We start from the raw sequence: 13264 nt of genomic DNA on the forward strand, positions 1-13264 counted from the left end.
GCCAAGTCAAGTTTACATAGCTGCGGAGTTGGGAGTCTTTTTCCGAGGTCGCTTGAAATGTTTGGGATGTTCAGATGCGCGCTGTTTGTTTTGTTTCACTCTTTAAAAGCGGCTCGCAGCTGTTTACTGAGGCTGGAGTTTTGCGTGAAGACGCGCCCCCCTCCCCTCAAACTGCCCCGTGTGGGTCTTATCCTCTCAGCCAGTCCTTATCACTCTGGTGTCAGACTCGGTGTTTGCTCCCACTTGTCCTTCGGACTCCTCTCGTCGCTTCATTCTGAGCGCTGAGCGGAGAGCTTTCTGTCCCCCATCAGCTGCTGACGGTGCAGGATCCAAACCCGGTATCGATCCAGGAGAGGAGGAAACCCAACATAAAGGTGGGGGCACTTCAGTGTCTGACCACCCGCTCATGCTGTCCCATCAAATAGCCACAACTCCCCCCCCCCCCCCCTTTCAAAGAAAAAAAAAGAAAAAGAATCACCCCAGTGGATGTTTCTGAGTCCATCTCGCTGTGTAAACACAGCTGTCAGGAGCTGGACTGGTGAGCACAGCGACTCTGAAATCACCTGTTCAGCCTCCTCCTCCTCCTCCTCCTCCCCCCCCCACGGTCCAACGTGAGACACCAGACAGGGCCGCCGAGGGACAAGTGACGCAATCCTGGCAAACAGACGCAAGTTCAAGGTGCTTCTCACACACGACCCGCCGCCCTCTTACATAAAGAGCAGCTGATGGGAGGTGCGGGGGTGAAAGGAGGCACCTGGAGGACTCAGAATGAGGCCAAAGCCGATACAGAGCGCGCTTCTGTTTTCATTTCACGCCGTAAAGATACCGAAGCGCCCGCCGCTGATTTATGCCGACCAGAAACCTTTCAGCCCAACCTGGAGCTGGATTCTGAAGACTCGGGGTTTTCAGGCCCGCTCCTCCCCAAGTATTTGGCGAGTTTCCGCCAGACGGGAAAGTGAATAGACAGATGTTGGAGCGGAGATGCAAGTCTGAGGGTTTTGTGAGAAACTGGCTTTGCATCCCTTGTTGTTTTTCCCCTTTTACCTTCTGATGTGCAGGACTTCCCTGTTTCACGGGCCGCGGCTCGGCGGGTGAGTTTGCACGGTCCTCCTGGGTAACCGGACGGTCGGTCTCCGGCTTCAGCAGCTCTCGCTCTGCGACCGGCGTTGGCTTCCCCGTTGTAAATCGTCCCCGCCGACAGCGACGCGGGGCTGCGGCGGGCCGCTGGCGGGCCGCCGGCGGGCGTTTTGTTGTGGCTTCACATCAGGGGGGGGAAAAAAATGAAAAATAGGAATAAATTTGAGGCCACACACTCCTGCATGCACATCCATACTGTGTGTACAAACATCGGGCGAGCTGTGGCCAGGAAGGGGAGTTTTAGCTTCATGGCCAATTGCATGTGTGAAAATAGCTTGGACACACACACACACACACACACACACACACACACCATACTCTGTCAGGATTCTCGACTGTAATGACCCTCCTCCGGTATGCGCAGCTCATACACAGTTTCACATCTATGGCGTCTCTGTGTTGACTGAACCTCCTCTCTGTCGCCCCCCCGCCTCGCCGCCTGTGTGTGTGTGTGTGTGTGTGTGTGTGTGCACACACTCGCTCCTTCGCTGCCTGCATGGTGAGATGTCGGCCTCCGGAGACGCAGGAATTCAGGCCGAGAGATGCTCCTCTGCCCGACACCTGAGCGGCTCTTTATTTTGCTTCTCCGGCGCTCGGAGGGGGCGGATCTCTGCTGGAAGCTCTCGTGGAATTCCTCAGTACCTGGGGAACGCGCGGTAAATACGGCACCGAGGGCCTGGGAAGATCACCTTTAAGCCTCGGAGGAACCGTCGGCCACGGCGCGGCCTCGACGCCAGCCGCCTGGTAATTAAACACGAGCCAGCTGCCGCGCCGGACGGGATCCCGGTTATTTATTCAGCTGAGTCCAGTAAGGCCCTGCCAGGCGCCCAGTACAGTGTCGGGCTGGAGGGCGGCGATTTGCTCGACTATTAGGAGGCAGTGGAGTGTGTAAAGGTTTAACCTTCCACGGCCGTTGCTGACCTGAGAATGAAAGACAGCTTTAAAGTTGAGTTAGTTTTGTTTAATGAGCTTGTGCAGCAAGTTGTCGATACAACTTTTGTGTTGGAATTGTTTGTGAAATCAGGTGTATCGGGTTAATGGTTAACCCAAAGCCTGGGCGACCCGGGTTCTAATCCGGGCTGATGGGAGGAAAGGCATTCACAATAAAGCAAACCTGGCCGAGCGTACGGCGACTCCCGGCTCCCCGGCGGGCACGACTTGTTCTCTGCCTCCATGAACCTTTCATTCAGCAGACGGTTGGATGATGGCCGCCTTGGCCTGTAATTTTCTGGCTGTTTGGTGAACTTTGATCGTGAACGGCGCCGTTTTTCTGCAGCTCAAACGTTGTTTTGGCCGTTCGAAACAGGAGAGTTCAATATCCAATATCAGGATGTGCACGTCAAGGCGTCGCCTCGGGGTCGATGAAGTTCTAATCTCATTTGTAACGCAGACTTTTGACACATTGAGAGCAAAATGAATAAACAGCAACTTGATTCTGATGATAAAATAATGGGAATGTTCCTCGGCTTACGGGCCGAGCGGCGCGGTCCGTCCATTTAGCAGGTTTTGTTGTGATATTCTGAGGTTTGTTAACATTACTGCTTGCGTAGAAAATCTCGGCGGATTTCAGAAATCCCCGTTCAACACGCCAAATGAATTGCATTTCAAACACTGAGCTGCAACATCTGTTTCGAAATATAATGATGTGGTTACTCAGTCGCCCCCCCCCCCCCCCACCCCCTTCAAACCTGGCCTTGATTAGGTCTGCGGATTATCAACATGTAATTTTTTGACACTTTCTGCGCCGCAGAACAGATGCGGCTGACTGCGTCTCGGCGTCTCGCTGGGTAGAGTTTATGGAGAAATGACGTGTTTGTCCTTGAATGCGCACGTCAGAAATGCTCTGGAGGGTTTTTCCTCCTCCTGTATTGTTTGGCTGCTCTGGCCCAGGAGACCTGGATCCTGCCACTGGTTCACTGAGCTGACCGATTAAACGTTAAGCCGTGCTTAAGCACTGCTCATCTCCCTAATTAGGCGGCAATTATTGTCTGGAGGGCCGGGGCCCGCTGGTGGCGCAGGACGGGCTGCGTGCTAATGGAGTCACAGATCGGCGGATGGCGTTTGACTCCGCCGCTGCCGCCGGAGCGGTGAGCTGCCACGGGGCATTTCCTCCGCATAAATAGTTTGTGCACATTAACACCCTGTAATTTCATTTAACGCGGCGGAGCCGGCCAGGACCTGGCTCGTCGTGATGCAGCGGCCGGTTGCGTCAGAGTTACAATAAAACACGGCCGGCATGAGTCACGGACGGCCTTGAGCGCTTCTGCTGGGTTTGGGGAGCCGCCGCCGCCGCCGCCGCTGCTGCTGCTGCTGCTGCTGCTGCTCAGCCCGTCAATTAAGTGCTCGGGTCTGATCGACAGCAGAGCGAAAGCCGGAGGCAGCATGATCCATCTCGTCAATGAGTGCCGATACGTTGAGCGGGGCAGAGCCGCGGGGCTTTAAACGCACAGTAACGCTTTATAGTGGGCCGTATCGATCGCCCGTCGGTTTATACGAGGCCCTTTAGTGGTGCTGCGTAATGGGAGGGAGGAGGGGGAGGGAGGAGGGGGAGGGGGGTCAGGAAGTTCGTCGGTTGGTATTTATCAGCCCGTGCAGTGAATGCATTCGAAACACGGAGACAAATTAGTGGGGAAAAAGCTCCTCATTATCCGCTGTGCTGCTCCTGTGGGAGCAGCGTATGGAGCGCTGCGCCGCCCGCCTTTCTGTTTGGTTTGATTTCTCCACTTTATACAGCCCAATGCGCCGAGGCCCTTTAATCTAATTTAGTTGTTTTTGTTGTCCCTTAATCGACACTTTGTTTTTTTTTTTCACGCAATGTATGTGATAGAAATAATTTTCCCAATTAATTAACGTCCCCGGGAGCTCGCCCAGGGTCTTCGTGCTCGTCCGTCCGTCTGGAGCCGATCCCGGCGGACGGTGGACAGGAGCCAGGTGCGCAGTGGACCAGCAGCAGTCCGGCACAGCGGAGACCCAGACCGTCACTGTCCAGTTTAGATCCACTTATTAATCTGAAGTGTGAATATTTGGAAAACCAGAAGATCTATATACTAAGATCGAGGTGTGTGAACATGGTAGCAAGTTGTGTTTTACCCCGTTTCCGGTTGGAACCTTTTCGTTGTGGCGTAATCGGACACCCAAAGCGCAACAGAATTCTCCTTTTCCACTTGAAAAACATTGTTGTGTAAACGGGGCGTCGGTTTCGTCCAGAAACCTGCAGGAACATCGACGTCAGCTGCTGATTGAATGGAAGTGTGTGTGTGCGCCCGCGGTGTACTCTGCTCCCATCGCCGGCTGGGATCGGCACCAGCAACCTGCCATCCCGGATAAAAAGTAGCGTTTGAAAGAAGCGTTAATATCGGTCCGGGTGACGTCGTCCGTATCAGCGCGGCGTATTGACCGCCGTGGTCGTGGTACTCCGAAGTGCTGTTATTGCAAAACACAGTTTATTCACTTTGGAAAATTTGAACAAGAAGTTAATGTTTTTCTAGAACGTTTTATTTTCTTAGGAGCCCATTTCGGAGATTTAGAAAGCTGGAAATAATCCCAGATTGTAATAATAGAGCAGAGCGCTGTTCGCAGGGCGCCGGCTCTCGGCCGTCTGGAGGCGGCGCGTTTCGTCACTCCGAGCCAGACGAACCCGTCCGGCGTCCAGGCCGTCGCCGGACGGACGGCTTCTGCTGACTCGCACTCCAGTTTTGTGCGATTGTGTGTGTGTGTTTTTCTTGGTGTGTGTACGTCAAGCAAACACAAACCACATGTGAAATCGACCTCAGGCAGTGGATGGTGTTGGGGAAGCATTGTGTCCTGGAGTGTGGGCCCTCATGGAGGGGAGGAGATGGGGGGGGGGGGGGGGGGGGGGGGATTACCAAGAGGAGAGATGGATGAAGAGTCTGGAAGTGGAGGAGATGAAAACAGCAACTGTTTTCCTTGCTTGGTGGCTCACTTTTCTCTCAAATATGTAACAAGCTTCATTAAAAAAGAAGAGAAGTCCACAGCTGTCTCCGATCTTTCTGCGCTGACAGAGAAGCCAGGGTGGTATTGGAGAGGTGGGGGGTGGGGGGGGGGGGGGGGGGGGGGGGGGGGGGGGGGCACAGTAGTGAAGAAAGGGGGTAGAAAACGGGGTCTGAGCCCTGGGAGTGCTGTGTTTCGTGGCGCTGTGGCGCGGTACAGCGTGTTCGGGCAATGAGGTCAGAATGTTGAAGCAGAACCTTGTGGGAGCCGAGCGGTCCGTCGCCAGAGCAGCTTCCCCTGATTTACAGGCTGCATTAGCTTAACTACGACGACGGACCGCCGTAAATTCCGGCCGTTGAACTTTTCTTCTTCGGCAATCTAATACACATTACTTAAAGAGTAACTGTAACTGTATTGCTCTTTAAAAAAAATAAAAAAATAGAATTTGAAAAGACGATGCGGAGGAGGAAAGACACCCGGCGGCCAGTGGCTCACAGCCTGAGACCTACTTCCTTAGCGATGGCGTGATAACCATAACAATAATCAGCCTGTCACTCAGCGACGACCTGTAAATATCCCAGCATGCATCTTCCAGCCTCGGGGGGGGTAGATGGAGCTCCGCTACGCCCCATAAACACCCATTTACCTAAATCGCTGTAAGGCAATCAGAAAGGAGGGGAAACTCGTTACCAGTAGTTTGAATTTAAAGCAACAATTAACACAGATTTCTCTTTTGAAAAGGATGCCGTGTGGCTGTTGTACCGATGCCACAGTTTCAGAGACGCATGACCAATTAAGCGCATTGTGCGCCGTGAGAGTACATGTGGGAAAAAGGTCAAACCGTATAGCTCCCAGCTACCGAGGGAGAAGCACGCCCAGCGCTGCGAAGCGGCCATCGACGGAGACGTTGCCTCGGGTCCAAACGGAGTTAGATTACAGCCCCTTGATTTACAGCCGATGATGCGGAGACAGGCAGCTCAAGCACAGCAAATACACCGGCGTGAATACACACCAGTGTTGCCGGTCTGCAGGTTTCACGTGTGGTCGCAGTGAATTTGGGGTAAACAACTTGAGCGTGAATGGGGCACTGTGAGTTGTTTTTCAGAATGCTAAAAAAAACAAAAACAAAAATAAAACGCAATGCTAAAACTTGGAAGCGCCTCACCTTGTGCGAACTCTCCGACACAAAACGCTCACCGCCCTCAAGGTTGCGTCAAGGTTGGCCCAATGTTTTTTCCGCACGCATCGCCCTCATTCGACCAGCAAGCCCCACGCAGCTGCTTCATTACCTCCAGGTGTGTTTTGCTTTCATCTGCATCTGGCTTCGCTTCTTCCAGCCCATCTCCGGCTGAGGGCCATTGTGTGCGCACGCTTTCCTGTGGGATCATTATGTTGTGTGCGGAGGGGTGGCGTTTCGCCGCACGGAAGCTGACCGCCTGATAACCTTTTGTCATGCAAAAAAAAAAAAAGAAAGAAATTACATCCATCTTCAGTGAGCGGCGTTAATCGCCAGCATCTGTGTGCGTTTCGAGCTCAGCTTCGGCTTTACACAACTCGGAACAAGGTTGGTAATGTTCGGTAACTGTGAATCAGTAAAGGGTGATTCCAGCAAAACCTCTGAAAAGCCCTTTTCGTTACTTTTTAGCGCGAGCGCAAAGCCACAGCGGCCCCGAGATCAGGGGTGTTTGTGTGTAGCGTGTGAGTGGAAGTGCTGTTGAGGGCACAGCTGAGGTTTAAGGCTGCACTGTACTCCAAACAAACGGCACACTTGTGCTCTCCTCCAGACACATTAAATTGGCTCTTGAAAGGGGGAAAATACTCTTTCAGAAACATGCTGCTCTGCAATTTGTGTCGATTTCCAGAAGCAAGGGCAAAAGAATTAATTTTGAAGAGCCTGTAATTAGATGCTTTAAAGCCAGGCATTTCTAAAATAAACTCCCCTCCCACCTTCTTCCCCTCCTTAATGGCGTTCCGATATCTTCTTAAAATCTCCGGCTGTCCCTCACTCCCTGCTGAAAAGTCCCAAAACCGTCTCTTCCTGTTGTAAATCTAAATGGAGGAGGCAAACGGCGTAGAGGTCCTCGCACACGGAGCGAAGCAGCACATGAAACGGCCATGCACGGCCTTGAGTGAGTCATCTAATGCAGGGGGAGTGCCTCCACACACACAGCCACGAAGCCGCAGCCTCGCCGGCTCTCAACAAAACATCTATTCTGGGTCTCTTTCAAGTCCGGAGCGATCCTCCAATTTTGGGGGGGGGAAACAAACTGGAAGGAGACGCAGCGGCAGACATGTCAGACTTTCTCTTTTTCGTAATAGTCAGGGAAAATGTTTTTCGGGAAGCGGAGCTGGGGAAACGTCCGTCACGACGGAAGTTGAGCCGAGGCTTCTCGTCTACATATGGTTGTCATTGTAGGATTTGCAGCAAGAGGCATGGGAACGGAAGAGAAAAAACGCATGCATCCGTTTGGAATGCTGTAGCCGTGCTTCCATTGTGATCAACGATATGAAGCTAAAGAAATTTAGCTTGGAGAAAAAAGCCGCAGAAATGTCGACACAATTTTTTTTTGTCTGTCAAAAGCTCATTTGTTCATCAAAATGTCAATATCCCAGATGTGTGCGGATAATGAGGCAGGTGCTCTGGCCCACAGTCATTGCACAAAGAACATCCTGTTCCCACGAAGCGAACAGGTGACTCTTTTTCTGTAGGTTTGTTTCTTCAGGCTTGACACGCAGTTGATTGATTTCGCGTTGTTTATGGTTGCCGTGCTCAGGCATATCCACTCTGGCAGCTTGACAGGCGAAGACTTCAGAAATGTGGAGGACTGTGGCCGTGTCGCAGGATCTTTTTGAGGGTGGCTCCTTAAAGAAGAATAAGAATCCGCCCTAAGCATGACTCACTTAATGATATTCCCATAATCCCTTTCAGTAAACAGATGTGAGATCCTTTGTTGTTGGAAGTGAACGTGCTCGGAGGTAAATCTCCAGTAGATTTGGAGGCTGTTTCAGAGTTCCACCGCATGAGAAAATAAGGGACTTTCCTTGAATCATGGCCACGTTTCTTGCTTTAGAACTGTAAAGAAAACACAGTATTAAGAGACCAAACAGCCAGGCTGATATTAAGCAGTTAAATGAGTCCATTGCCTTTGTTTGGTCTTTCCAGACCAGAATCAACTCTCCCAGAGGCAGTCTTCTCCTCTCACCCCACTAATTCTGCTACTGTCTGAATACGGGACACTTAACACGAAGAGTGAATGGACTGTCTGCGCTGCCGTTAAAGGACCCCACAATTTATTAGTTTACAGAGCCTGTTTATTGTCAGTAAAGCGGCTCCTGAAAATAGCTTTCAGAGTGCTTTTTGAGTGCTAGCCCTCGGGTTTCCTGCCATAAATTTGCATTGTTTGCTTTGGTATTGGAGAAGATTCCCTTGTCAAGCATTTTCCAAGTTGACTCACTCTTGTTTTTTTCCATAACTGTCTTTTTTTTTTCTTCATAGTCATCATTCTTTAGCTGTACTTCAGTTGTCAACAGTTTCATTTTCTTACACTAGTGGTGTATGAACCCGCGTGTCTGTTTGCTGTTGACAAATGAGACCCCAGGTATGGAGCCCGCAGGTACAGCGAGCCAGTTTTGCAAGCCACTGCATGCTCGGCCTGTGCTCAAATCTGGCTTAAAAATCTACGAAAAGCTCGGTATCAGCACAGCTTGCATAATAAAGGCACCCTTCCCACAGCCAACAGATAAATAGTGGTAGTTTCATGTGGTGTTTCCTTTGTTCCGAGATGCGTGAAGGTCATGATGGCACTTTTCGGCTCAATTTGTGCCAGCACTCTATATAAATCCCCCTCATATAACACTGAATTATTATTAACTGTCTATTCCAACAACCTTCTAATGTCTTTTTGTCCCCCTTTTTTTGTTTCTGTAGGTAAAAATCCCACTGACAGTGATGCTGCGGGCGACTATGGAGTTCCGAATCCTGGACCAGCGTTTAAAGAAGTGTGGCAGGTGAAGGTGTGGCCTAAAGGCTTGGGTCAGGCCAAAAACTTGGTCGGCATCTACCGCCTTTGCCTGACTGACAAGACGGTCAACTTTGTGAAGCTCAACTCGGACGCCGCCGCGGTGGTGTTGCAGCTGATGAACGTCCGACGCTGTGGCCATTCGGAGAACTTTTTTTTCGTTGAGGTGGGACGTTCTGCCGTCACGGGCCCGGGAGAGTTCTGGATGCAGGTGAGGCTGTAGTCAGAAATCCGTGCGAACAGTTCACTTCCTCTAAATCTCATGGTGGACTTAAATTTCCAAATTGCTGTTTCATTATTTTTAGTAAGAAATTGTAATTCTTTGAAAACCTGTGTGCCCCAGGTGGATGATTCGGTGGTGGCCCAGAACATGCATGAAACTTTGCTCGAGGCCATGAAGGCACTGAGTGAGGAGTTTCGCCAGCGAAGCAAGTCTCAGTCGAACTCTGGCCCAGGAGGAGGTGCAACCGCCTCTAACCCTATCAGCGTTCCCTCCCGCCGCCATCATCCAAACCCTCCTCCCAGTCAGGTTGGCTTCACTCGTCGGCCACGAACCGAGCCTCCTGCGGGAGCCAACGGTGGCGCGCCGGGCAACAGTGCCAATGCTTCTCCCACCCCAAGGCATAGCTTCCCAAGGTCTCGCACTGCGAGTGATGGAGGGAAAGGTGAAGATGGGATGATCGGGGTTACACCGCCTCACGGTGTGAACTGCAGTCCGTCCACCAATGGCTCCTGTTCAACCCCACCGATCCTCAGATCCAAGTCGGCTCGTTCGGCGCCCACCACGGCTGCTAAGACTCCTCTTGGGTTGATGCGCTCCATCTCTACCCCGGCTCCCTCCCCAGCCCCGAGTCTGTCTTCCAGCTCCGGGCACGGCTCCGACTTCGGAGGCATAACGTCCTCGACTAGCATCGGTCCAGGATCTGGCGCTTACAGCCGTGTTCCCTCCCATCGTACATCTGTGTCAGGTTCGCCTAGTGACTACGGCTCCTCAGATGAGTATGGGTCCAGTCCTGGGGATCACAATCTGCTCCCATCCCCAAGCCTCCCTGGAAGTTCTGTTGGTAGCACGGGCAGCCAGTCCCTCGGTGAAGATGGAGCCAACTATATCTTAATGGGCCAACGGGGTGGAGGTGGTAGTGGTTGCAGTAGTAACCAAGGGAGCATGACGCCCATCACCCTTCCAGCACCAGGAACACCAGTGAGTGGTTCACAGCCGCAGAGCCGGAGAGTGCTGCGACGGTCCTCCAGCCGTGAGTGTGAGGCGGAGCGTAGGCTGCTGAGCAAGCGGGCCTCGTTGCCTCCTATGGCCCTGGAGAGGCTGGCTCCACGTCAGCGCAGAGCCGAGGAGCCAGCAGAAGAAGATTCTGCCGATTACGCTATCATGTCGAGGAGCACCAGCCGAGAGTCCTTTGCTTCCACCTGCTCTTCTACCCAAAGGGAATCTGGTTCAGTAGGCGGAGGAGGAGGGTACTTGGATGTGGCAGGGGAGTTTAAACCTGAAGGGGGTGGTAGAGGAAACGGTAGCGTAGACTTAGGAGTGGATAATGGCTACATGTCCATGCTGCCTGGAGTAACTCAGGCCCCGGCGTCCCAGCCCCAGTCACTGGCCGTTTCTGTCCCCGACTCCGATGCCAAACCTGCCGACGATTACATGGCTATGACTCCGAACAACAGCGTCTCTCCTCCACAGCAAATTCGATCTCCGCCAACGTCGGATGGCTACATGATAATGTCCCCCAATAGCAGCTGCTCCCCTGACCAGCGCGGAGGTCTGTCTGGAGGAGCTTGGATGGGCAGCGGCAGTGCCGACAGCAGGGCAGGCAGTGATTATATGAACATGTCTCCAATTAGTGCCCGTTCGGTGAATGGCAGTCCGCCACCTCCCGACCACGCCTGTCATTTGGAGTCCAGCTCACAGCAGCAGGCCCCCAAGATGGTGTATTCTTACTATTCCCTTCCTCGGTCGTATAAACATAACCCTTCTGCTGGACATTTTGATGATGGGCCTGGGCGAGGCAGACGGCACAATGGGAGTTGTAGTCGGGGATTGGGGAGCGGTAGAGCTACTGCAGGGCGTCAGGAGCAACTGTCAGCAGGGAACTCTGTAGCGGGACATCACCTGTCGCTGTCTTCGTCTTCATACTCCTCCAGCTCGGCCAGTAGCGAGAGTCTTGGGGAGAGCGAAGACCGGACGACTCAGGCAGTCAGTAACGTGGTTGGGGCGACTCAGTCCAAAGACGGGACTAAGATCCAGCAGAGACGGGGTTCCGGTGGGATGTCCAAACCGAGCACTCATACCAGAAGCAGACCGGTGAGCCTGTTCGTTGACGTATCCAAGGCGAACACTCTTCCGCGGGTCCGTGAGAACCCTCTACCCCCAGAACCAAAAAGCCCTGGGGAGTATGTGAGCATTGAATTCAAGGGAGATAAGTGTAACCAGACCGGGGCTGCAGGAGGCCGTGGTCGAGGTCTTCGGCATGGCTTATCACTGCCTCATGGCTCAACTAGCCAACATCCGCAAAACAGGCCGACTTCATGTTTAGGAAACTTCATCCCGCTCTCCCGTAGCCCCTCTGCCCCCATCACCCCTCCAGTCGCCTCGGAGTATGTCAACATGGACTTGGGCCCTTCTCCTTCGCCCTCACCCCTTACTCCACTAGTTTTCCCCTCCTTCCACACCCCTCCCACCCCTCCAGCTCTTGCCCATGCCCCTAAAGCCTGCAACGAGGGCTCTGCTGGTCCTCGTGAAGAGGGAATTGAAGTGGCTGAGGCTCCAATTAGGAAAAGCAGGGAAAGCGTTCCTTCGTTGACGGAGTCTGAATCCCCTACGTCCTGTGGGGATTACACAGAGATGGCCTTCAGCTTGAATAGTAACGCTGCTCCCCGGTCGCCGTCGTCCAGCATCCCCCCCAAAGTTTCGTCTCCGACCAGGACTGATCCACCCGTCCCAGTGCTGTCACGTGGTCTAGACTTCCCCCTCGCCAAATCAGGACCCAACCCGGACCAGGGGGCAAAAGTTATCCGGGCCGATCCCCAAGGTCGCAGGCGCCATTGCTCAGAAACCTTCCTCGCCTCGCCCTCCCTCCCCACCTCTACCTCTACTTCTTCCTCAACCGCCTCCCTTTTTCCAGAACATAGTCAACCTGCGGCCCGCCGGCTGGGCTTCGACAGCATGCTCTGGGGGAACGGCGCCGTTATGGATCCCTCTGTACCGCAGTTACTCCCCACGAACGTCCAGACTTCGTCCACTGAGCAGGGCCTTAACTACATAGACTTGGACTTGGTCAACAAAGAGAGTCCGCACTTAAACCTGGATGGAGGACCCTCAGGAAGCCAGGCCCCCCCTCGCCTCTTCTCCTCGCTGGGTGCGGGTCCCGGGGTCGGGGGAGTGGGCGCAGCAGTCGGCAGCAGCAGCAGCAGCAGCTCCAGCTTAAACACGTACGCCAGCATCGACTTCTACAAATCGGAGGAGCTGCGGACGCATCAAAATGGAAACAAGGAGGGAACAGGTATGAGTCACTTTTCTCCCTTTTTGCCATAAACGTTAGTTGTTTTCTTCCACCTCTGAATCTTGAGTTCACTTTGATCTCTTTCCCTTTGTTGAGTTAAAGCTGTTTTACTTTAATTTCCCACATTATTTGTTTGTCACACGGTTCAAAAGAGTTAAAAATATGCTTTCTTGATAATTCCGTGAAGCACAGTCTTCCTTTCCATCCATGCCTGTAATCAGGCTTTACCTGGCGCCAGATTAAAATGCAGCCACTTGTCTGATTTACATTACCGTCTGCATAATCCACAGTATGAGATGTGGATCAGCGGCTCTGACAATTACTCAGATTTATTTCCTCTCCTGGGCCTCGGTGCACGCACACGTTTTGCTTGATGTGATTAAAATCCTGAAGGCCAGACGACGTATCGGACCGCCGATGAAAGTCAATAATCTGGAAACGAATGTTGCAGCTTTGAAGGCGCAGTTTTCACCGTCACATCGGTTTTTTCCTTTGTGGCATTTCTTACCAATTCAAGAGCGGTTTGTTGTATGTTTTTAACAAGCGTCAGAGTCGTTCTACTTCTTTTGAGCCATTGTTTTTCGTCTCTCGGCTTTGTCGCATTCAGACTTTCCATTGACGCGTTCCACTCTGAGTTCAATAAAG

The 13264-nt window shown here is 52.6% G+C and overlaps 1 protein-coding gene across 1 annotated transcript in view; it reads left to right on the forward strand.

The window, feature by feature from the left end:
- Positions 1-13264, forward strand: part of LOC115408716 (insulin receptor substrate 1-B) — a 36445-nt gene that overhangs the window by 986 nt on the left and 22195 nt on the right. Inside the window, exons 2-3 of the mRNA XM_030119607.1 lie at positions 9017-9318; positions 9451-12619. Coding sequence (XP_029975467.1) covers positions 9017-9318; positions 9451-12619 — 3471 coding nt within the window. The remainder of the gene's footprint in view (positions 1-9016; positions 9319-9450; positions 12620-13264) is intronic.

The sequence above is a fragment of the Salarias fasciatus genome, chromosome 3 (assembly GCF_902148845.1).
Source record: "Salarias fasciatus chromosome 3, fSalaFa1.1, whole genome shotgun sequence".
In the NCBI taxonomy this organism is placed as follows: Eukaryota; Metazoa; Chordata; class Actinopteri; order Blenniiformes; family Blenniidae; genus Salarias; species Salarias fasciatus.